The 26,162-nt window shown below is 52.2% G+C and overlaps 1 protein-coding gene across 3 annotated transcripts in view; it reads right to left on the bottom strand.

The window, feature by feature from the left end:
• LOC119952010 (importin subunit alpha-4-like) overlaps positions 1-26,162 on the bottom strand; it is a 128,312-nt gene that overhangs the window by 90,853 nt on the left and 11,297 nt on the right. For all 3 annotated transcript variants that reach the window (XM_038775471.1, XM_038775469.1, XM_038775468.1), the window contains exons 4-6: positions 21,902-22,030; positions 18,832-18,936; positions 5,817-5,888 (exon numbers count right to left, since the gene is read on the bottom strand). In XM_038775471.1, coding sequence (XP_038631399.1) covers positions 5,817-5,888; positions 18,832-18,936; positions 21,902-22,030 — 306 coding nt within the window. The remainder of the gene's footprint in view (positions 1-5,816; positions 5,889-18,831; positions 18,937-21,901; positions 22,031-26,162) is intronic.

The raw sequence follows: 26,162 nt of genomic DNA, 5'->3' as shown, positions 1-26,162 counted from the left end.
TCGGACCTGGGGCCAGTGGAGGAGGCATGTAGGGGAGGGTAAGAGCATCGGTGTGGACCCCAATCTGCGGCAACCACCGATTTGCCCCGGGGAACATGGACGGGGGGTATCGACTGTGGAGGAGGGCAGGGATTGTGAGGATGGGGGATCTGTTCCTGGAAGGAAGCTTTCCGAGCATGAGGGTGCTGGAGGGGAGGTTCGGGCTGGCGAGAGGGAACAACTTTAGATACTTACAGGTGAGGGATTTTGTACGCAGACTGGTGCCGTCCTACCCACGTCTCCCGCCGAAGGGGAGGCAGGGCAGGGTAGTTTCTAGGGGAGAGGTGGGAGAGGGTTGAGTCTCGGACGTCTACAAGGAGCTAATGAAAGCTGAGGATACGCAGACCGAGGACCTGAAGCTTAAATGGGAGGAGGAGCTCGGGGGGGAGCTGGAGGACGGTATTTGGGCAGAAGCCCTGAGCAGAGTAAACACGACCGCAACATGTGCCAGGCTCAGCCTGATCCAGTTTAAGGTTGTGCACCAACGGTGGCCCGGATGAGCAGATTCTTTGGACTGGAGGACAAGTGTGCTAGATGCGCCTGAGGGCCGGCTAACCATGTACACATGTTCTGGTCGTGCCCTAAACTCAGGGGGCATTGGCAGGGATTCGCAGATATCATGTCCCGGGTGTTGAAAACTGGGGAGGTAATGAGCCCGGAGGTGGCAGTCTTTGGGGTTTCGGAGGACCCGGGAGTCCAGGAAGAGAGAGAGGCCGACGTTCTGGCCTTTGCTTCCCTGGTAGCCCGGCGACGAATACTGTTAGCAAGGAGGGGCTCAAAGCCCCCGAGGGCTGTGGTATGGCTATCGGACATGGCGAGCTTTCTTGGCCGAGAGAAAGTCAAGTTCGCCTTGAGAGGTTCGCAACTAGGGTTCGCCTGAAGGTGGCAGCCATTTATTGACTTCTTCGCAGAGGGGTAAGCGTCAGCGGGGGGGGGGGGCTAGGGTAGAGTAGAGTCGGGGAATATTGAGGCAGGTCCGGGGGGGGGGGCTAGGGTAGAGTAGAGTCGGGGAATATTGAGGCAGGTCCGGGGGGGGGGGGGGGGGGGGGGGCTAGGGTAGAGTAGAGTCGGGGAATATTGATGCAGGTCCGTGCGTGAACAGAGTCGTGGTTTGCATTGTGTTTAATGTGGAATTTGTGTTTTGACTTCTTTTCTGTTTGTACTGTACAATGTCATTTTCTATATGCCTAAAATACCTCAATAAAATTGTTTGTAAAAGAAAAGTACAGCACAGGAACAGGCCCTTCCGCCCTCCAAGCCTGTGCTGACCATGCTGCCCATCTAAACTAAAATCTTCTGCACTTCCTGAGTCCGTATCCCTCTATTCCCATCCTACTCATGTCATTGTCAAGAAGCCCCTTAAATGTCACTATCGTCCCTGCTTCCACCACCTCCTCCGGCAGCGAGTTCCAGGCACCCACTACCCTCTGTGTAAAAAACTTGCCTCGTACATCTCCTCTAAACCTTGCCACTTGAACCTTAAACCTATGCCCCCTAGTAATTGGCCCCTCTACCCTGGGAAAAAGCCTCTGACGATCCACTCTGCCTATGCCCTTCATAATTTTGTAGACCTCTATCAGGTCGCCCCTCAACCTCCATCGTTCCAGTGAGAACAAACCGAGTTTATGCAACCGCACCTCATAGCTAATGCCCTCCATACCAGGCAACATCCTGGTAAATCTCTTCTGCACCCTCTCTAAAGCTTCCATATCCTTCTGCTTGTGTGGCGACCAGAATTGAACACCATACTCCAAGTGTGGCCGAACTAAGGTTCTATACAGCTGCAACATGACTTGCCAATTTTTATACTCAATGCCCCAGCCAATGAAGGCAAGCATGCCGTATGCCTTCTTGACTACATTCTCCACCTGTGTTGCCCCTTTCAGTGACCTGTGGACCTGTATACTGAGATCTCTCTGACTGTCAATACTCTTGAGGGTTCTACCATTCACTGTTTATTCCCTACCTGCATTAGACCTTCCAAAAGGCATTACCTCACATTTGTCCGGATTAAACTCCATCTGCCATCTCTCCGCCCAAGTCTCCAAACTATCTAAATCCTGCAGTCTCCTCTGACAGTCCTCATCGCTATCCACAATTCCACCAACCTTTGTGTCGTCTGCAAACTTACTAATCAGACCAGTTACATTTTCCTCCAAATCATTTATATATACTACGAACAGCAAAGGTCCCAGCACTGATCCCTGCGGAACACCACTAGTCATAGCCCTCCAATCAGAAAAGCATCCTTCCATTGCTACTCTCTGCCTTCTATGACCTAGCCAGTTCTGTATCCATCTTGCCAGCTCACTCCTGATCCCATGTGACTTCACCTTTTGTACGGGATTATTATTTAAACGATAAAATATTAAAGCATGCCGCTGTTCAGAGAGACTTGGGTATGCTAGTGCATGAGTCACAGAAGGTTGGTTTACAAGTGCAACAGGTGATTAAGAAGGCAAATGGAATTTTGTCCTTCATTGCTAGAGGGATGGAGTTTAAAACTAGGGAGGTTATGTTGCAATTGTATAAGGTGTTAGTGCGGCCACACCTGGAGTATTGTGTTCAGTTTTGGTCTCCTTACTTGAGAAAGGACGTACTGGCGCTGGAGGGTGTGCAGAGGAGATTCACTAGGTTAATCCCAGAGCTGAAGGGGTTGGATTATGAGGAGAGGTTGAGTAGACTGGGACTGTACTCGTTGGAATTTAGAAGGATGAGGGAGGATCTTATAGAAACATTTAAAATTATGAAGGGAATAGATAGGATAGATGCGGGCAGGTTGTTTCCACTGGTGGGTGACAGCAGAACTAGGGGGCATAGCCTCAAAATAAGGGAAATTAGATTTAGGACTGAGTTTAGGAGGAACTTCTTCACCCAAAGGGTTGTGAATCTATGGAATTCCTTGCCCAGTGAAGCAGTTGAGGCTCCTTCATTACATGTTTTTAAGGTAAAGATAGATAGTTTTTTGAAGAATAAAGGGATTAAGGGTTATGGTGTTCGGGCCGGAAAGTGGAGCTGAGTCCACAAAAGATCAGCCATGATCTCATTGAATGGCGGAGCAGGCTCGAGGGGCCAGATGGCCTACTCCTGCTCCTAGTTCTTATGTTCTTATGTAGCAGTCTGCCATGAGGGACCTTGTCAAAGGTCTTACTGAAGTCCACATAGACAACATCCACTGCCCTACCTGCATCAATCATCTTTGTGACCTCCTCGAAAAACTCTATCAAGTTAGTGAGACACGACCTCCCGTTCACAAAACTGTGCTGACTCTCGCTAATACGACCTGGGAGAGACATTTGCTACGGCTCTTCGGGGGGGTTTAAACTAATTTGTCAGGGGGCTGGGAAAACGAGCTGTAGTCCAGAAGCCAGTGTTGGGAGTAGTGAGGTACTGAGGAGGGTATCAAGGTCGCAGGACTGTACCGGCAGACAGGAAGGTGGGTTGAAGTGTGTCTACTTCAATGCAAGGAGCGTCTGGAATAAGGTAGGTGAACTTGGAGCGTGGATTGGTACCTGGGACTACGTAGTTGTGGCCATTACGGAGACATGGTTAGAACAGGGACAGGAATGGTTGTTGGACGTTCCGGGGTATAGATGTTTCAATAAGAGTAGGGAAGGTGGTAAAAGAGGTGGAGGAGTAGCATTACTAATCAAGGATAGTTTAACGGCTGCAGAAAGGCAGTTTGAAGGGGATCTGCCTACTGAGGTAATATGGGCCGAAGTTAGAAATAGGAAAGGAGCGGTCACATTGTTAGTTTTCTATAGGCCCCCAAATAGTAATAGAGATGCGGAGGAAGAAATTGCAAAACAGATTATGGATAGGTGTGGAGGTCTCAGGGTAGTTGTCATGGGTGACTTTAACTTTCCAAATATTGATTGGAACGTCTGTAGGTCGAACAGTTTGGATGGTGCAGTTTTTGTACAGTGTATGCAGGAAGGTTTCCTGACACAATATGTGGATAGGCCGACAAGAGGTCGGGCCACATTGGATTTGGTACTGGGTAACGAACCGGGCCAAGTGTTAGATTTGTTTGTGGTAGAACACTTTGGAGATAGTGACCGCAATTCGGTGTCTTTCACTATTGCAATGGAGACAGGGCCATACGGCAGGGCAAGGTTTATAATTGGGGGGAGGGGTAATTATGATGTGCTTAGGCAAGAATTAGGGAGCATAAGATGGGAACAGAAACTGTCAGGGAAAGGCACAAATGAAAAGTGGAGCTTGCTCAAGGGACAAATACTGCGTGTCCTTGATAGGTATGACTCTGTCAGGCAGGGAGGAAATGGCCGTGTGAGGGAACCATGGTTCACAAAAGAAGTTAAATGTCTTGCCAAGAGGAAAAAGGAAGAGTATGTAAGGATGAGAAAACATGGTTCAATTGGGTCGCTTGAGAGTTACAAGGTAGCAAGGAATAAGCTAAAAAAAAGGGCTTAGGAGAGCTAGGGGGAGGCATGAGAAGTCCTTGGCGGGTCGGATCAAGGAAAACCCCAAGGCTTTTTACTCTTATGTGAAAAATAAAAGAATGACCAGGGTGAGTAGTGGGAACTTGTGCATGGAGACAGAAGAAATAGGAGAGGCGTTGAATGAATACTTTTCGTCAGTGTTCACCAAGGAGAGGGGCCATGTTTTTGAGGATGAGAGTGTGATACTGGCGGGTAGGCTGGAGGAGGTAGATGTTCTGAGGAAGGATATATTAGCAATTTTGAAAAACCTGAAGGTCGACAAGTCCCCTGGGCCAGAAGGGATATATCTCGATCAGTAACCTCTCCTAAGTTATATTTCCTCTTAATTTTTCTCCTAATTTTCCTTGTCTTTGAACCCATATCTTCATGTAACAACCTGCCGCATCACTTACCATTTACGTTTTTACTTCCCGTTTTATTCCTTTTAGTATTACTGGGCCTGTTCACTGAGCTCCCCCCAGTCACTGTACCTTGTACTGTCGCCCAGGGCAGAACACTGGAAGGAGAGGTTAAAACCCTGGAGGTGGATCCTTGGTGAAGAGATCCGTGAGAAAGCTTTGTTTGGGAGAAGATTCCAAGGCTTGTTCTTCGAGAGCAGAGATTGAAAATCAATGTGTGAAAAGCAAGAGTTCCAGTGAGATCAGTAGGCTCACAGTGTGACAAGCATCTGGGGAAATTGATGAGAAATCCACAGAAGTTGTTCAGGTGCATCTGTCACTTAGTTTCAGCGAGTGGGGTGTCTGACCACAGTTTGTCTATTAACTTATGGTGTACTTACTGTGAACATTAGAACATAAGCCAGATTTTGTAACTTGTGTTATCCTTATGAATCCGTACATATGTGTAAAGGTATAGTTGTGGGTGAAGGACTGGTGTATTATAGTTCATCTTTTCTTGTGTAAGAAATGTTTTAATCTTTTGTTAATAATTCATCAGCTGACTGTTCAGTAACTTTCCTCCATGTTCCTATATAAAAATAAAAGTTAGGATCTGTCAAGTCCGGTTCCACCCTGGGATCTGCCTCGTCTCGCAACTGGGATCACAACAAAAGCATCAAGAACGAAAGGGCATAGATTCAAAATAATTGGCAAAAGGAGCAAGAGTGACGTGAGGAAAAATGTTTCCACCAGAGGGTGGGTGGAAGTCGGGATCAAACCTGTTGAGAGAGAGGCAGGTTTGATAGAGGCATTGCTGTGAATGTGAAGGTTCCAGAGATAAAGCAGGGAAATGTGACCAGGTGGAATGCTTTCAGAGAGGCAGTGCAGACCCGTCTCTGTACAGTAAAGATTCTGTGTTGCTAAGAGGTGCAGTTACCTGTTCCTTTCTTCCACTGATTGTCAGGTTACTGATGGCCCATGCTGCTTCCTTTTGAGTCCCAAAATCTCCCTGGAAAGATAGTAATTTTAATAATTAGCATTTGAGCATTTAAACACAACACCCACTTGCCAAACCGTCACCATTACCCTTATTCGCAGACTGCACAAAGGTTAGCTTCAGACACATGGGGCAAAATTCACCGAAGACCTTCGTGACGCCCTTGACCGGCGGGCAAAAACGGCGCTGGTGACTCCAGCGTCGGGGCCCGCTTATAAGCCCTAAATCTCCCGTCTCGAAAGGGCCAGCAGCGGAGTGACGCCGTACGCGTCAGTTTCATCCGCTGCGGAAGTGGCGCGTCGGGCGACATCATCAACGCCGCCCGGCGTTGGAGGGGGGTAGGGGTGGGGGTGGGGGGGGGGGGGGGAGAGGGGGGTAGGAGTGGGGGGGGAGGGGGGTAGGGGTGGGGGGGGGGGTAGGGGTGGGGGTAGGGTGCAGCGGCGTGCAGAGGGGGGAGGGGGGCGACGGTGCGTTGGCCCCGGGCATCCATTGGATGGGGGCATCAGCAGATCTTCCTCAAGGCTCCCCTTCCTCCCAGTTGCCTTGCCTTTGTTTGAGAGAGATAGAGAGAGAGAGGGAGATTGTGGGGACAGACAGAGAGAGAGAGACAGAGAGAGGGAGATTGTGGGGACAGACAGAGAGAGAGAGACAGAGAGAGGGAGTCCCGTCCGTCCTCTGGCTGAGAGCAGGGCTTTGGTGAGTATATTGCAATCTGCTAAACCCAGGAACATTGCCTGGTTAGAATGCAGCGGGAAATGCTGGGATCCCGGGGTGGGAGATGTGTCTGGATTTGTCTATTTCTGCTTCAGCCTCTGTGATTTCAGGTCAGTTTCACAACAACAGGAAAGACGCGCGGAGAGTGAGGGAAAAACTTTTAGCAAAGTTTCTGGGTTCTGCCTTTATAATTCACAGCGCAGAAAGGGTTCTGGGCTGTAAATTATAAAGGCACCTTTTCTAATCCTGGAGAGAAACAACCTTTTGAAGAGTCTGAGGAAATAAGCAGGAATTTTGGATTAATTCTGCGTCCCCACCCCCTGGGTCGCTTTCTCCTCCCTTCCCCCTTTCTCCTCCCTCCCCCCTTCTCCTCTCTCTCTCTCACGTTCTCTTGCATGCCCCTGAGGAATGCCAAAACCCTACCTTTTTTTCCCCGCCCCCACACCTGGGGTAAACACAGAACCTAAACCGCCACTGTAAATCTGTGCCAGTGCATAGGGGATCAAATAGCTCTGGAACAAAGGGCAGGATGAAGAGAATGTGAGAGATGAGAAAGGGGGACTGAGGAGAAGGGCTTTGGTGAGTATATTGCAATCTGCAAGAGGCCCAGGGGGTGGGGAGGCAGAATTAATCCAAATTCCTGCTTATTTCCTCAGACTCTTCAAAAGGTTGTTTCTCTCCAGGATTAGAAAAGGTGCCTTTATAATTTACAGCCCAGAACCCTTTCTGCGCTGTGAATTATAAAGGCAGAACCCAGAAACTTTGCCAAAAGTTTTTCCCTCCTCTCTCTCTGCACATCTTTTCCTGTTGTTGTGAAACTGACCTGAAATCACAGAGGCTGAAGCAGAAATAGACAAATCCAGACACATCTCCCACCCCGGGATCCCAGCATTTCCCGCTGCATTCTAACCAGGCAATGTTCCTGGGTTTAGGCAGATTGCAATATACTCACCAAAGCCCTGCTCTCAGCCAGAGGACGGACGGGACTCCCTCTCTCTCTGTCTCTCTCTCTGTCTGTCCCCACAATCTCCCTCTCTCTCTCTATCTCTCTCAAACAAAGACAAGGCAGCTGGGAGGAAGGGGAGCCTTGAGGAAGATCTGCTGATGCCCCCATCCAATGGATGCCCGGGGCCAACGCACCGTCGCCCCCCCCCCCTGCATGCTGCTGCACCCTACCCCCACCCCTACCCCCTACCTCTACACCCCTACCCCTACCCCCACCCCCCCACCCCTCCCTCCCCATACCCCCCCTAACCCCCTCCCCCCGCACTCGATGTAGGTAACTGAACGGCGTCAACCATCATCAATGGTTGACGCATTTATAAACCTACTTTGATTTTCGCCGGCGTGACCCGTGGCCGCGTCGGGGGGACTCCGGCCCATCCGGGCCGGTGAATAAAAAAGCTTAAAAAAACAATGGCATCCCGCCGGCGGCAGCCGTTCTCCGAGGCGGCCGGCAGGATTTGAAGAACGCCGTTTTATGGCGGGTGGGTGAATCTTTAACATGGCGGGAGCGGCAATATCGCCGCCGCCGGCCGATTCTCCGACCCTGCGTGGGGTTGGAGAATTTCGCCCATGGTAACCAACGGTTCTAAAGATGCAGAACCCACCACATGAATTGAACTTCTCCAATCTATCTTCAAACGTGAAGCTCCTCAACCCTGGAACCATTCTCTTTTTAAAAAAATATTTTAATTCCTTTTTCACATGTTCTCCCAAATTTACACCCCCAACAAAACAATAAGCAGTAACGAATACAATGTCAATCCCCATATCAACAACAGGAATCCCATCCTCCCACCAAACTCCCAAATAACTGCCCGCATGTTAACATAAACATATAATAAAAAGGAATCAGGAATCACCCATAGTCAATATTAACACATACAGTCCCCCCTCCCCCCCCCCAACCCCTCCCCTCTAATGTTCGATGTAATCCAATTCTTGAAAGTGCAAAATGAATAATGCCCATGAAATGTAGAACCCCTCCACCCTTCCCTTCAGTTCAAACTTAACCTTCTCAAGAGTCAAGAATTCCAGCAGGTCCCCCAGCCACGCCAGGGCACAGGGTGGAGAGGTTTATCTCCATCCCAACAGGATCCGCCTTTGGACGATCAATGAGGCGAAGGCTACAACATCTGCCTCCGCACCCGTTTCCAACCCCGGCTGGTCCAACACCCCAAATATGGCCTCCCGAGGGCCCGGGTCCAGTTTCATGTGCACCACTTTAGAGATTACCCTAAAAACCTCCTTCCAATAATCCTCCAGCTTTGGACAGGACCAAAGCATATAAACGTGCTTTGCCCCCCCCCCCCTCGCCGCAACGTTCACACACATCTTCTAACCCCTCAAAGAGCCGGCTCATTCTCGCCCTTGTAAAGTGTGCTCAATACACCACCTTCAGCTGTATCAGCCCCAACCTCGCGCACGAGGTGGAGGCATTCACCCTCTGGAGCACCTCACACCAGAACCCCTCCTCCATACCCTTTCCCAACTCTTCCGCCCACTTTGCCTTGATCCCTTCCAATGGCGCCTTCTCCTCTTTGAAAATAGTCCCGTAAAGCGCTGACACTACCCCCTTCTCCAGTCCCCCCCAGTCGTCAGCACCTCCTCCAGCAATGTGGAGGCCAGCTCCTCCAAGAAGTTCTGTATCTTCTGGTTTAGCACAGAGGGGCTGGTTTAGCATAATGGGCGAAACAGCTGGCGTGTAATGCAGAACAAGGTTGCAGCGCGGGTTCAATTCCCGTACCGGCCTCCCTGAACAGGCGCCAGAATGTGGCGACGAGGGACTTTTCACAGTAACTTTATTGAAACCTACTTCTGACAATAAACGTTATTATTATCTCCTTTCTGGCAATATCACAAACCTGCATGTATCTAAACATTTCCCCCTGTTCCAGCCTATACTTTGCTCCCAGCTCCTTCAATCCTGCAAACCGATCCCCAAGAAACAAATCTTTTAGTGTCTTAATCCTCATCTCCTCCCATCTCTGAAAATTTCCATCCCACATCCCTGGCCAAATCTGTGGTTCCCCGAATTGTCATTTCCCTTGACCCTGCCCCCAACCCGGCGAAACTTCCTCCAAATTCTCAATGACGCTATTATTACCGGGCACCCTGAGTATTTCCCAGGGGCCATCGGGAGCGGCGCTGTTGCTAGCGCCTTCAATCCCGACCCCTTACACAAACTCTCCTCCATTCTGATCCACTGGGAATCAGCCCCTCTTACCCAGCTCCGCACCTTCTCCACATTCGCCGCCCAGTAATAAGACATCAGTTCGGAAGACCCAAACTCTCTGCCTGCCTTCCTCTCTGTAGTAGCACCTTTCTAATTCTGGCCACTACCCTCCCCATATGAATTTCGGTAATCATCCCTTCAATCTCTCTAGAAAATGCCTCTGGAACCATTCTCATGAATCGTTTTTGTACTCTTTACAAAGCTTTAGCATCCTTCTTATAATGCGATACCCAGAACTTGTGATGCAATTTTCTTGCTGAGATCAAACCAGTGTCTTATAAAAGTTCAATATAACCTCCTTGCTCTTGTACTCTCTGCCCTATTAATAACTCCCAGGGTACTCACTGCCCCTATTAATAACTCCCAGGGTACTCTCTGCCCTATTAATAACTCCCAGGGTACTCTCTGCCCCTATTAATAACTCCCAGGGTACTATCTGCCCTATTAATAACTCCCAGGGTACTCTCTGCCCTATTAATAACTCCCAGGGAACTCTCTGCCCCTATTAATAACTTCCAGGGTACTCTCTGCCCTATTAATAACTCCCAGGGTACTCTCTGCCCCTATTAATAACTCCCAGGGTACTCTCTGCCCTATTAATAACTCCCAGGGTACTCTCTGCCCTATTAATAACTCCCAGGGTACTCTCTGCCCTATTAATAACTCCCAGGGTACTCTCTGCCCTATTAATAACTCCCAGGGTACTATCTGCCCTATTAATAACTCCCAGGGTACTCTCTGCCCTATTAATAACTCCCAGGGTACTCTCTGCCCTATTAATAACTCCCAGGGTACTCTCTGCCCTATTAATAACTCCCAGGGTACTCTCTGCCCTATTAATAACTCCCAGGGTACTCTCTGCCCTATTAATAACTCCCAGGGTACTCTCTGCCCTATTAATAACTCCCAGGGTACTCTCTGCCCCTATTAATAACTCCCAGGGTACTCTCTGCCCTATTAATAACTCCCAGGGTACTATCTGCCCTATTAATAACTCCCAGGGAACTCTCTGCCCCTATTAATAACTCCCAGGGTACTCTCTGCCCTATTAATAACTCCCAGGGTACTATCTGCCCTATTAATAACTCCCAGGGTACTCTCTGCCCCTATTAATATCTCCCAGGGTACTCTCTGCCCCTATTAATAACTCCCAGGGTACTATCTGCCCTATTAATAACTCCCAGGGTACTATCTGCCCTATTAATAGCTCCCAGGGTACTATCTGCCCTATTAATAACTCCCAGGGTACTATCTGCCCTATTAATAACTCCCAGGGTACTATCTGCCCTATTAATAACTCCCAGGGTACTATCTGCTTTAAGAACCGTTCTCTCAAACCTGTCCTGCCACCTTCATTGATTTATGCACTTATAAACCCTATTGATGTCTGAATGACCTCCTCTTTTCCGATGGCCTTGGTAAAGACAGATGCAATTTAATACCTCAGCAACGCACTCTGCCTCAAAGCATAACTGTCCTTTTTGGTCCCTAATCGTCTCAATTTCTTTTTATCACCTTTTTACCATTCTTATGCCAATAGTAGACATTGGGATTCCATTTTATTTTTGGCTGCCAATCTCTTCTCATACTCCCTCTCTGTTTCTCTTATTTGCTTGGTTTTCAAATGTATTTTCGATCTGGCATCTGTCATACACATACTTTTAAATCTCTTTGGTCATCTGTTTGTTGACCCAATCTATCTCTTTTAAGGGACTGATAATAATAATAATCTTTATTGTCACAAGTATGCTTACATTAACACTGCAATGAAGGTACTGTGAAAATCCCCTAGTCGCCACATTCCGGCACCTGTTCGGGTACACTGAGGGAGAATTTAGAATGTCCAATCACCTAACAGCACGTCTTTTGGGACTTATGGGAGGAAACCGGAGCACCCGGAGGAAACCCACGCAGACACGGGGAGAACGTGTGGACTCCGCACAGACAGTGACCCAAGCGGGAATCGAACCTGAGACCCTGGCCCTCTGAAGCAACAGTGCTAACCACTGTGGTACCGACCGCTGAACATACTATCGCTGCGTCTGAATTATTTCTTCTTTGAAGGTGCAAACAGAAATTGAATGTATAGTCAAAAATTGCATTATTGAATTGAGTAGTAGGAATTGGAATTCGACGATTGTGATAGTGCTGAAGCCAGATGGAACACAAAGACTGTGGGCACGATTCTCCGCAAATCTGGCGTGCCGTGAAGGCTGGCGTGAAACTGGCCGTGTTTCACGCCAGCCTTGGAGCTCCGTCCCGGGATCCGATTCTCCCCCCCGGGCGGGGCTAGTATCGGGGCTGGGGGAATCACGGCGACGCGGAGTTAGCGAACATCGCTAACTCCGCCCGCCAAGAGTCACGGTGGCTCACGCGCACGATGACGTCAGCTGTGCATGCGCGGGTTGGACGGCTCCAACCCGTGCATGCGTGGATGACGTCATCACGCAGACGCGTCAAACCCGTGCATGCGCGGGCCGTCATGCCCCTCAGCTGCCCTGCGGGCTGATCCTGCGGGGCGGTGGAAGAACAAATAGTGCGCGGGTATCGGACCCGCTGCCCGCGATCGGTGCCCACCGATCGCAGGCGCATGCCACCCTTGGCATGGCCGCACCATGGTGCCATGGTTGTCCGGGACGGGCACTTTGCGGCCATTTTCACGAACGCTGAAAGCAGGTGTGATCGCGGCCGTGAAAACGGCCGTAAACTCTGCGGTATTCGGCCCATCGGCCTGCGGAGAATCGCTGTTCGCCGTAAAAAACGGCGAGCATCGATTAGTGTCGGGGGGCGGCTGGAGGGGGGGGGGGGGGGGGGGGGGGGAGAATAGCGGGAGGCCGTGAAATTTGTCGGGAGGGCCCTCCCGCTATTCTCCGACTCGTCGTGGGCAGCGGAGAATCGCGCCCTGTGTGTGGACTATCAAAAGATGAATGCAGTAACAAAAATGGATTTGTTCCCTATTCTTCAGCTGGAGGACTACATTGAGAAAGTGGGACAGTCAAAGTTCATTACAAAGACTGACTTGCTAAAAGGACGCCAAAACAGAAAATGCTGGAAAGGCTCAGCAGGTCTGGCAGCATCTGTGGAGAGATAAAATAGAGTTAACGTTTCAAATCCATATGACTCTTCTTCAGAGTTGAAAGGATATTGGCAAGTACCTCTCTCGGAAAGGGTGAAGGGGTTTCAGTTTTGTACATCTCCCTCGGAAAGGGTGAAGGGGTTTCAGTTTTGTACATCTCCCTCGGAAAGGGTGAAGGGGTTTCAGTTTTTGTACCTCTCCCTCGGAAAGGGTGAAGGGGTTTCAGTTTTGTACCTCTCCCTCGGAAAGGGTGAAGGGGTTTCAGTTTATGTAACACCGAACCGACTAATCAGTTCAATGCTGTTTGGGATGAAAAATACAGCAGCAACTTTCTAGAGACTGCCTAATATGATTATTAAACTGCTGTGTACATTGATAATTTGGTACTTATTTTGGCTAAAAGTAAATTTGCAAAAGTACAAGTCATATATTTAGGTCGTATAGTTGGACATGAACAGATGGCCCCACGAGATGCAAAAATAAAGGCATTTATAGAATTCCTAGTGTCGTCAACGAAAAGGAAAGTTTTACGATTTCTGGGCACGAGTGAATTTTACAGGAAGTTTGTACCAAACGTTAGCAGCATGGTTGCTCCATGACCTGAACTCTTAAAAGGGAAAGAAGCTGACGACAGCGCAAGGCATTCCTGAACTGGCAGCTTCACCAAACTTGAGTGAGAGGAAACAAGCCAACAGGCAACTGAGGGCCGAGGAGCAACAAAGAACTCACGACCTAAAGAACAGATGGTGGGTGGAAAGAACACAGGAGACGCAGCAACTCGCTGACAACCACGATGCGCGTGGTTTCTTCAGCGCAACTAAAACCGAGTACTGTCCGAGTACCCAGGGACCCACCCCACTAAGAGCCAAAAATGGAGAGGTGCTCATCAAAGACAGAGGCAGTCAACAGCCGCTGGAGAGAGCTCTTCGAGGACCTCCTCAACCTTCGAATCAATCGTCCTCGACACCACCCACAACACGCTATCCTCCACCATCTTAGCACAACCACAGATTGCTGTGAGGTCAGAAAAGCCATTCGACAGCTGAAGAACATCAATGCCTCTGACGCAGGTGGAATCCCCACAGAAGTATTAAAACGGTGTGGAGATGCACACATGATAAGAATCCACAACCTCATCACTCTTCTCTGGAAGGAAGAGAGCATGCCGGGTCATCTCAGAGACGCCTTAATTGCGACCATCTTCAAAAAGGGAGACAGGTCCGACTGCACAAATTGCAGAGGGATTTCCCTGCTCTCCGCCACGGTAAGACTATCGTGAGAATATTCCTCAACCACCTCCTCCCAGTGGCTGAGGAGCTCCTCCCTGAGTTTCAGTGAAGCTTCTGCCCAACAAGAGGCTCAATGGACATGATCTTCAGCGCGCATCAACCTCTGTACATGGGGATCTCGCAAAGGCTTTCGACTCTGTCAACTGTGAGGGATTGTGGACCGTCCTCCTCAAATTCAGCTGCACATAGAAATTTGTCATGATTCTTCTCCTGCACCATGACGTGTAAGCCGTGATCCTCACTAACAAAATGACCACAGACTCGATACGTGAGCAAACTGGGGTCAAACAGGGGCTGCGTCATCACACCAACACTCTCTCCATCTTTCTCGCAGCAACACTCCACAGCGTCACTCTGAAACTCCCCACTGGAGTGGAGCTAACCTACCGGACAAACGGGAAACTTTCCAACCTCCGACACCTCCAGGTCAGGACCAAGACCACCCCAACCTCTGTCATTGAGCTGCAGAATACAGATGACACCTGTGCGTGCACAAGCTCAGAGGCCGAGCTACAAACCATCGTCAACACATTCACCAAGACATCTGAGAGAATGGGCGTCAGACTAAACATCTGGAAAACAAAGGTTCTCTCCCAGCCCACTCCTGCCGCACAAAACTGCCCTCCAACCATCAAGATCCACGGTGAGCCCCTGGACAACATGGATCATCTCCCAAACCTCGGGAGCCTCCTCTCGGTGCGAGCAGATACTGACAACAAAATCCAACATTTTTTTCAAATATAGTCTTTATTGTCACAAGTAGGCTTACATTATCGCTGCAATGAAGTTACTGCGAAAATCCCCTAGTCGCCACATTCCAGCGCCTGTTCGGGTACACAGAGGGAGAATCCAGAATGTCCAATTCAGCTAACAGCACATCTTTCAGGACTTGTGGGAGGAAACTGACAACGTGGGAGGATGACATCCGGGCAATAGTAAGGGATGACATCGGCGCTATGGAGGATAAGGTTGAATCCATTTGGGTGGAAATCAGGAATAGTAAGGCGAAAAAGTCACTGATAGGAGTAGTCTATCGGCCACCAAATAGTAACGATATGGTGGGGCAGGCAATAAACAAAGAAATAACTGATGCATGTAGAAATGGTACAGCAGTTATCATGGGGGATTTTAATCTACATGTCGATTGGTTTAACCAGGTCGGTCAAGGCAACCTTGAGGAGGAGTTTATAGAATGTATCCGCGATAGTTTCCTAGAACAGTATGTAATGGAACCTACGAGGGAACAAGCGGTCCTAGATCTTGTCCTGTGTAATGAGACAGGATTGATTCATGATCTCATAGTTAGGGATCCTCTCGGAAGGAGCGATCACAATATGGTGGAATTTAAAATACAGATGGAGGGTGGAAAGTAAAATCAAATACTAGTGTTTTGTGTTTAAACAAAGGAGATTACAAGGGGATGAGAGAAGAACTAGCTAAGGTAGACTGGGAGCTAAGACTTTATGGTGGAACAGTTGAGGAACAGTGGAGAACCTTCCAAGCGATTTTTCACAATGCTCAGCAAAGGTTTATACCAACAAAAAGTAAGGACGGAAGAAAGAGGGAAAATCGACCGTGGATATCTAAGGAAATAAGGGAGAGTATCAAATTGAAGGAAAAAGCATATAAAGTGGCAAAGATTGGTGGGAGACTAGAGGACTGGGAATCTTTAGGGGGCAACAGAAAGCTACTAAAAAAGCTATAAAGAAGAGTAAGATAGAGTATGAGAGTAAACTTGCTCAGAATATAAAAACAGACAGTAAAGGTTTTTACAAATATATAAGACAAAAAAGAGTGGCTAAGGTAAATATTGGTCCTTTAGAGGATGAGAAGGGAGTTTTAATAATGGGAAATGAGGAAATGGCTGAGGAACTGAACAGGTTTTTTGGGTCGGTCTTCACAGTGGAAGACACAAATAACATGCCAGCGACTGATAGAAATGAGGCTATGACAGGTGAGGACCTTGAGCGGATTGTTATCACTAAGGAGGGAGTGATGGTCAAGCTAATGGGGCTAAAGGTAGACAAGTCTCCTGGCCCTGATGGAATGCATCCCAGAGTGCTAAAAGAGATGGCTAGGGAAATTGCAGATGCACTAATGATAATTTACCGAAATTCACTAGGCTCTGGGGTGGTCCCAGTGGATTGGAAATTAGCAAACGTGACTCCACTGTTTAAAAAAGGAGGTAGGCAGAAAGCAGGAAATTATAGGCCAGTGAGTTTAACTTCGGTAATAGGGAAGATGCTGAGTCACAGAAGGTTGGTTTACAAGTGCAACAGGTGATTAAGAAGGCAAATGGAATTTTGTCCTTCATTGCTAGAGGGATGGAGTTTAAGACAAGGGAGGTTATGTTGCAATTGTATAAGGTGTTAGTGCGGCCACACCTGGAGTATTGTGTTCAGTTTTGGTCTCCTTACTTGAGAAAGGACGTACTGGCGCTGGAGGGTGTGCAGAGGAGATTCACTAGGTTAATCCCAGAGTTGAAGGGGTTGGATTATGAGGAGAGGTTGAGTAGACTGGGACTGTACTCGTTGGAATTTAGAAGGATGAGGGGGGATCGTATAGAAACATTTAAAATTATGAAGGGAATAGATAGGATAGATGCGGGCAGGTTGTTTCCACTGGCGGGTGACAGCAGAACTAGGGGACATAGCCTCAAAATAAGGGGAAGTAGATTTAGGACTGAGTTTAGGAGGAACTTCTTCACCCAAAGGGTTGTGAATCTATGGAATTCCTTGCCCAGTGAAGCAGTTGAGGCTCCTTCATTACATGTTTTTAAGGTAAAGATAGATAGTTTTTTGAAGAATAAAGGGATTAAGGGTTATGGTGTTCGGGCCGGAAAGTGGAGCTGAGTCCACAAAAGATCAGCCATGATCTAATTGAATGGCGGAGCAGGCTCGAGGGGCCAGATGGCCTACTCCTGCTCCTAGTTCTTATGTTCTTAAACCGGAGCACCCAGAGGAAACCCACGTAGACACGGTGAGAACGTGCAGACTCCGCACAGACAGTGACCCAAGCCGGGAATCGAACCTGGGACCCTGGAGCTGTGAAGCAACAGTGCTAACCACTGTGCTACCGTGCTGCCCATGGACTCCAATGCGCCAGTGCAGACTTCGGGCACCTGGGGAACAAAGTAATCTAAGACAGACCCAGCACCAAGTTCATAATCTACAGAGCAGCCGTGGTCCCCGCCCTCCTGTATGCATCGGAAACATGGACAATGTACAGCAGACACCTCAAATCGGCAACGCTGCCTCCACAAAATCCTGCAAATTCACTGGCAGGATAGGCGTACCAATGTGAGCGTCCTCTCCCAGGCCAATTTCCCCAGTATCGAGGCGCTGGTCATGCTCGGCCAGCTGCGATGGGCGGGTCACATGCACGACACAAGACTCCCAAAACAAGTGTTCTCCTCCAAGCTCCCCAATGGCAAGCGATCACTAGGAGGGCAGAGGAAACGCAAACAAGGACACTCTGAAAGCCTCCTTAAATAAATGCAACATCCCCATCGACACGTGGGAATCACTTGCCTTAGAACGCACAAACTGGAAGCATCTGCGAAGGCACCAATCACCTCGAGTGTACACAGGATGAAGCACGCGGAGGCCAGGATGGAGCACGCGGAGGCCAGGATGGAGCACGCGGAGGCCAGGATGGAGCACGCGGAGGCCAGGATGGAGCACGCGGAGGCCAGGATGGGGCACGCGGAGGCCAGGATGGAGCACGCGGAGGCCAGGATGGAGCACGCGGAGGTCAGGATGGAGCACGCGGAGGCCAGGATGGAGCACGCGGAGGCCAGGATGGAGCACGCGGAGGCCAGGATGGAGCACGCGGAGGCCAGGATGGAGCACGCGGAGGCCAGGATGGAGCACGCGGAGGCCAGGATGGAGCACGCGGAGGCCAGGATGGAGCACGCGGAGGCCAGGATGGAGCACGCGGAGGCCAGGATGGAGCACGCGGAGGCCAGGATGGAGCACGAGGAGGCCAGGATGGAGCACGCGGAGGCCAGGATGGAGCACGCGGAGGCCAGGATGGAGCACGCAGAGGCCAGGATGGAGCACGCGGAGGCCAGGATGGAGCACGCGGAGACCAGGATGGAGCACGCGGAGGCCAGGATGGAGCACGCGGAGGCCAGGATGGAGCACGCGGAGGCCAGGATGGAGCACGAGGAGGCCAGGATGGAGCACGCGGAGGCCAGGATGGAGCACGCGGAGGCCAGGATGGAGCACGCGGAGGCCAGGATGGAGCACGCGGAGGCCAGGATGGAGCACGCGGAGGCCAGGATGGAGCACGCGGAGGCCAGGATGGAGCACGCGGAGGCCAGGATGGAGCACGCGGAGGCCAAGTGTAATCAGCGGAAGAAGAGCCCGGAATCCAGAGCGTCCCACCCACCCACCTCATCAAACCACCCACCTGACCTGTGGCACAGTCTGTGGGCCCAGGATTGGACTATTGAGAAACCGCAGAACCCATCTCCCCAGAATGGAAGTAAGTCAACCTTGACCCTGAGGGGCTGCCGAAGAGCAGGTGCTATTTGCAGGATACCAGCCCCATTAATGTCAAGGGGTCTAAATGTTTAGTTAAGAACCAATGATAGTGGTGCTGGTTAACAGTGAAGAGAGCAGGAAGTGTACTTACTTTGGTGAGATGATGGACGATCATGGGAATGAGCCCGGCATCGATGACTGATTGCACTTGCTGCTGGTTTCCAGCAGTGACATTGGACAGGAACCACACTGCTTCCTGCACACAACATTGTCACAATTTATAGTCTGTAACAATTGGATCACATTACACCAAATATTGCCCAATGCCAGAGCAAATGATAAATATTAGATTTTTAAACATCAGAAATTGAAAGGCTTACTTCATCTGAGTTCAAAGCAAAACAAACTATTAAGCAAATATTTGGTACTAACAGTGAGCTGGGTGAGGCATGGGCCAGTCCCCAGGGACGTGGGAAGGTGGATAGCACAGGCTCCCGGGTGGAGACGACGGCATCACGAACCGGTCCCGGGTAGGGACGTGGGCCAGACCCCGGCTGGGACGTGGGTCAGACCCGGATTGGGATGTGGGCCAGACCCGGGCTGGGACGTGGGTCAGACCCGGATTGGGATGTGGGCCAGACCCGGGTTGGGACGTGGGTTTGACCCGGGCTGGGATCTGGGTCTGACCCGGGTAGGGATGTGGGTCAGACCCGGGTAGGGATGTGGGTCAGACCCGGATAGGGACGTGGGTCAGACCCGGGCTGGGACGTGGGTCAGACCCGGATTGGGATGTGGGCCAGACCCGGGTAGGGACGTGGGTCAGACCCGGGTAGGGACGTGGGTCAGACCCGGGTAGGGACGTGGGCCAGACCCCGGCTGGGACGTGGGTCAGACCCGGATTGGGATGTGGGCCAGGCTCGGGCTGGGACGTGGGTCAGACCCGGGTAGGGACGTGGGCCAGACCCCGGCTGGGATGTGGGTCAGACCCGGATTGGGATGTGTGCCAGACCCGGGCTGGGACGTGGGTTTGACCCGGGCTGGGATCTGGGTCTGACCCGGGTAGGGATGTGGGTCAGACCCGGATAGGGACGTGGGTCAGACCCGGGTAGGGACGTGGGCCAGACCCGGATAGGGATGTGGGCCAGACCCGGACTGGGACGTGGGCCAGACCCGGATTGGGATGTGGGCCAGACCCGGGCTGGGACGTGGGTCAGACCCGGATAGGGACGTGGGCCAGACCCGGGCTGGGACGTGGGCCAGACCCGGGCTGGGATGTGGGCCAGACCCGGATTGGGATGTGGGCCAGACCCGGGTAGGGATGTGGGTCAGACCCGGGCTGGGACGTGGGTCAGACCCGGGTAGGGATGTGGGTCAGACCCGGGTAGGGACATGGGTCAGACCCGGGTAGGGATGTGGGTCAGACCCGGGCTGGGACGTGGGTCAGGCCCGGGTAGGGATGTGGGTCAGACCCGGGTAGGGACGTGGGTCAGACCCGGGTAGGGACGTGGGCCAGACCCGAGCTGGGACGTGGGTCAGGCCCGGGTAGGGATGTGGGTCAGACCCGGGTAGGGACGTGGGTCAGACCCGGGTAGGGACGTGGGCCAGACCCGGGCTGGGACGTGGGTCAGACCCGGGTAGGGATGTGGGTCAGACCCGGGCTGGGATGTGGGTCAGACCCGGGCTGGGACGTGGGCCAGACCCGGGCTGGGATGTGGGTCAGACCCGGGTAGGGATGTGGGTCAGACCCGGGTAGGGACGTGGGTCAGACCCGGGCTGGGACGTGGGCCAGACCCGGATTGGGATGTGGGCCAGACTCGGGCTGGGACGTGGGTCAGACCCGGGCTGGGATGTGGGTCAGACCCGGGCTGGGACGTGGGCCAGACCCGGGCTGTGACGTGGGTCAGACCCGGGTAGGGACGTGGGTCAGACCCGGGTAGGGACGTGGGTCAGACCCGGGTAGGGACGTGGGTCAGACCCGGGTAGGGACGTGGGTCAGACCCGGGTAGGGACGTGGGTCAGACCCGGGTAGGGACGTGGGCCAGACCCGGGTTGGGACGTGGGTCAGACCCGGGTAGTGACGTGGATCAGACCCGGGTAGGGACGTGGGTCAGACCCGGGTAGGGACGTGGGTCAGACCCGGGTAGGGACGTGGGTCAGACCCGGGTAGGGACGTGGGTCAGACCCGGGTAGGGACGTGGGTCAGACCCGGGTAGGGACGTGGGCCAGACCCGGATTGGGATGTGGGCCAGACCCGGACTGGGACGTGGGTCAGACCCGGGTAGGGACGTGGGCCAGACCCGGGCTGGGATGTGGGTCAGACCCGGGTAGGGACGTGGGTCAGACCCGGATTGGGATGTGGGCCAGACCCGGACTGGGACGTGGGTCAGACCCGGATTGGGATGTGGGCCAGACTCGGGCTGGGACGTGGGCCAGACCCGGGCTGGGATGTTGGTCAGACCCGGGTAGGGACGTGGGCCAGACCCGGGCTGGGATGTTGGTCAGACCCGGGTAGGGACGTGGGCCAGACCCGGATTGGGATGTGGGCCAGACCCAGGTAGGGACGTGGGCCAGACCCGGGTAGGGACGTGGGTTGGACCCGGGTAGGGATGTGGGTCAGACCCGGGTAGGGATGTGGGTCAGACCCGGATAGGGATGTGGGCCAGACCCGGGCTGGGATGTGGGTCAGACCCGGATAGGGATGTGGGCCAGACCCGGGCTGGGACGTGGGCCAGACCCGGGTAGGGATGTGGGTCAGACCCGGGTAGGGACGTGGGCCAGACCCGGGCTGGGACGTGGGCCAGACCCGGGTAGGGATGTGGGTCAGACCCGGGCTGGGACGTGGGTCAGACCCGGATTGGGATGTGGGCCAGACCCGGATTGGGATGTGGGCCAGACCCGGGCTGGGACGTGGGCCAGACCCGGGTAGGGATGTGGGTCAGACCCGGGCTGGGACGTGGGTCAGACCCGGATTGGGATGTGGGCCAGACCCGGGTAGGGATGTGGGTCAGACCCGGGCTGGGACGTGGGTCAGACCCGGATTGGGATGTGGGCCAGACCCGGGTAGGTGATGTGGGTCAGACCCGGGCTGGGACGTGGGCCTGACCCGGGTAGGGATGTTGGCCAGACCCGGGTTGGGGGGAGGGAGCGACGGGGGACATGCTGGGGTTGTGTGTGTCACGGAACAGCAGTGTGTCTACAAAGAAACTTGCGGTTTGAGTTACCTTGTTGATCTTTTCCTTTGGGTGGCTCAGTAGGTTTGGGAAGTGGGAGAGTACGTCACAGTTCAATATGATTTGCGTCTGCTCATCGGTGCCAGTTACAATATTACCCACAGCTCTCAGCGCAGCTGTCTGTGCAAGAAATCGATTTAAACATTTCACACACCAGAAATTGTATTGGGCATCACACTGTGTATCAACATATCAAGAGAGACTTGCATAGAAACTAGGAGTAAAAGTGGGCCATTCGGCCCTTCGAGACTGCTCCGCCATTCATTAATTGCCCCTTTGTGTCTAACAGGTTAGGTGGGGATACTGGGTTACAAGGATAGGGTAGAGGCTTAGGTAGGGTGCTCTTTTGAAAGGCCAGTGCAGACTCAATGGGACGAATCGCCTCCTTTTGCACTATAGAGATTCGAACATTTTCTGATCATGGCTGATGATCTTTCTCAATGCCATATTCCCACTTTCTCCACCTAACCCCTTGATGCCATTAAAATCTAAACAATTATCTATCTCTTTCTTGAATCCATTCAGTGACTCGGCCTCCACAGGCTTCTGTAGCGGAGAACTCCACAGGTTCACCATCCTCTGAGTGAAGAAACTTTTCCTCATCTCAGTCCTAAATGGTCTACCCCATGGCCTGAGACTGTGTACCTGGTTCTAGATTCCCCAATCAGGGAAAACATCTTCCCTGCATCTAGTCTGTCTGGCCCTGTTAGAATTTTATACATTTCAATCAGGTATCTCATCCTTCAAAGCTGTAGTGAGTACAGGCCCAGTCAAAGCTGTAGTGAGTACAGGCCCAGTCAAAGCTGTAGTGAGTACAGGCCCAGTCAAAGCTGTAGTGAGTACAGGCCCAGTCAAAGCTGTAGTGAGTACAGGCCCAGTCAAAGCTGTAGTGAGTACAGGCCCAGTCAAAGCTGTAGTGAGTACAGGCCCAGTCAAACCAATCTCTCCTTGTAGGACAATCCCGCCAACCCCGGTATCAATCTTGTGAACCTCCGCTGCACTCCCTCTATGGCAAGTGTATCCTTTCTGAGGAAGGGAGACCAAAACTGCACACAACACCTCAGGAATGGCCTCATCAGGTCCCTGTATAACTGCAGTAAGATATCTCTATTTATGAACTCAAAACCTCTTGCAATGAAGGCCAACATACAATTTGCCTTCCAAATTGCTTGCTGCACCTGCCTCTCCACTTTCAGTGACTGGTGTACAAGGACACCCAGATCCCTTTGTATATCCACAATTCCCAATATATCACCATTTAAATAATACTCGTCCTTTCTGTGGATAACTTCACGTTCATCCACATTGTACTGCATCTGCTGTGTTTGCCCACTCACTCAACTTGTCCAATTCACCTTGCAGCCTCTTAACACCCTCCTCACAATTCAGACCAGTTTTGCGTCGTCAGCAAATGTGGAAATATTACATTTGGTTCCCTTGTCCAGGTCATTTATATGTATCATTAACAGCTGGGGCCCAAGCACTAAACCCTGCCAATCTCTGTTTCTTGTCTGCCAACAAATTCTCAATCTGTGCCAATACATTACCCTCTATCCCATTTGCTTTAGTTTTGCTTACCAATCTCTTATGAAAGGCTTCTGAAAGTCCAACACACCACATCCACTGGTTCTCCCTCATCTATTCTACAAGTTACATCCTCAAAAAACTCCAGTAGATTTGTTAAGCATGATTAGCCTCCCAGAAACCCAAGCTGGCTTTGCCCAATCTGGTTAATGCTTTCCAAATGATCTGTTAGCACTATTTTATAATCGACTCTAGCATCGTACCCACTACTGATGCCAGGTTAACTAATCTGTAATTCAGATGGGAGGGGTGGATCAATGGAGGTTTGCGAGGCCGAGGGCCAGGGAATTTTCATACTTCTCCCATGTGCATAAGGCCTATTCCCGGATCGACTTCTTCGTTATGAGTAGGGCGCTGATTGTGAGGGTGGAGGATGCTGAGTACTCGGCGATAGCCATTTCCGACCATGCCCCGCACTGGGTGGACCTCGGGCTGGGGGAGGAGAGGGACCAGCGCCCGCTTTGGCGCTTGGAGGTGGGGTTGCTGGCGGACGAGGTGGTGAGGGGGCGGGTTCGAGGATGTATCGAGAGGTACCTGGAGGCCAATGACAATGGGGAGGTCCGAGTGGGGACGGTTTGGGAGGCGCTGAAGGCGGTGGTTAGGGGGGAGTTGATATCCATTCGAGCGTACCGGGAGGGAAGGGAGCAGAGAGAGAGGGAGAGATTGGTGGGGGAGATGGTGAGGGTGGACAGGAGATACGCGGAGGCCCCGGAGGAGGGACTGCTGAGGGAGCGGCGCAGCCTTCAGGCTGAGTTCGACTTGTTGACCACCAGAAAGGCGGAAACTCAGTGGAGGAAGGCACAGGGTGTGGTGTATGAATATGGGGAGAAGGCGAGCAGGATGCTGGCACACCAGCTCCATAAGCGGGATGCGGCTAGGGAGATTGGTGGAGTTAAGGATCGGGGAGGAAATGTGGTGCGAAGGGGGGTAGACATTAATGGGGTCTTCAGGGACTTTTATGAGAAACTGAATCGGTAGGAACCCCCGGCGGAGGAGGGGGGGGATGGGGTGCTTTTTGGACAGGCTGCGATTCCCGAGGGTGGAGGAGGGACAGGTGGAGGGACTGGGGGCGCCGGTTGAGCTGGTCAAAGGGATAGGGAGCATGCAGTCGGAGAAGGCGCCGGGTCCGGATGGGTTCCCGGCTGAATTTTACAAGAAGTATGCAGACCTGTTGGGTCCCCAGGTTGGTTAGGACTTTTAACGAGGCAAGGGAAGGGGGGGCTTTACCCCCGACGATGTCTTGGGCGCTGATCTCCCTGATTCTTAAGCGGGACAACGACCCCCTGCAGTGTGGGCCATACAGGCCGATCTAACTTTTGAATGTGGACGCCAAGCTGTTGGCAAAGATCTTGGCCGTGAGGATAGAGGACTGTGTGCCGCAGGTTATCCACGAAGATCAAACGGGGTTTGTGAAGGGGAGGCAGCTGAACACCAACATAAGGAGGCTCTTGAACGTTATCATGATGCCGGCAGTAGAAAGGGAGGCGGAGATTGTGGTGGCGCTGGACACGGAGAAGGCCTTTGATAGGTTGAGTGGGGATACTTGTGGGAGGTGTTGGAAAGGTTCGGGTTTGGGGAGGGGTTTGTTAGTTGGGTGAGGCTGTTGTATGAGGCCCCAATGGGGAGCGTGGCCACGAATAGGAGGCGGTCGGAGTTTTTTTCGGCTATTCCGAGGGACGAGGCAGGGGTGTCTCTTGTCCCCTCTGCTCTTTGCGTTGGCAATTGAACCCCTGGCTATGGCGCTGAGGGAGTCGGGGAGTTGGAGGGGGCTGGTCCAGGGTGGGGAGGAGCATCGAATGTCGCTCTACGCGGATGACCTATTGTATGTGGCGGACTCGGTGGGGGGAATGCCGGAGGTGATGGGGATTCTCCGGAAATTTGGGGATTTCTCAGGATACAAGCTCAACTTGGGGAAGAGCGAGCTGTTTGTGGTATACCCAGGGGATCACGAGGGGGGAATTGGCAGGCTTCCACTGAAAAGGGCGGAGAGGAGCTTCAGGTACTTGGGGGTTCAGGTGGCCATGAGTTGGGGGGCCTTACATAAGCTTAATCTCACGAGGTTGGTGGAGCAAATGGAGGAGGAGTTTAAGAGGTGGGACATGTTGCCGCTGTCTCTGGCGGGTAGGGTACAGTCAGTCAAATGACGGTGCTCCCGAGGTTTCTATTCCTGTTCCAGTGCCTCCCCATCCTTATCCCGAGCATTACAGGGTTTGTGTGGGCACACGGGAACCCGAGAGTGAGATGGGTGTTCATGGAGCGGGGCAGGGATAGGGGGGGGGGGGGGGGGGGGCTGGCGCTGCCCAACCTCTGTGGGTACTACTGGGCTGCCAATGCAGCGATGGTGCGTAGATGGGTGATGGAGGGGGAGGGGGCAGCATGGAAGCGAATGGAGATGGCGTCCTGTGTGGGCTTGAGCCTAGAGGCGCTGGTAACGGCGCTACTGCCGCTCCCTCCAACGAGGTATACCACGAGCCCGGTTGTGGCGGCTACCCTCAAAATTTGGGGGCAATGGAGACGGCACAGGGGGGAGGTGGGGGCCTCGATGGGGACCCCGATACGGGGCAACCACCGGTTTGTCCCAGGGAGAATTGACGGCGGGTTCCTGAGTTGGCACAGAGCAGGTATCAGGAGGTTGAGGGACCTGTTTGTAGATGGGAAGTTTGCGAGC

Source organism: Scyliorhinus canicula, chromosome 17 (genome assembly GCF_902713615.1).
Source record: "Scyliorhinus canicula chromosome 17, sScyCan1.1, whole genome shotgun sequence".
In the NCBI taxonomy this organism is placed as follows: Eukaryota; Metazoa; Chordata; class Chondrichthyes; order Carcharhiniformes; family Scyliorhinidae; genus Scyliorhinus; species Scyliorhinus canicula.
Note: the sequence above shows the minus strand (reverse complement) of the source record. Positions and strands in the feature narration are given on the sequence as shown.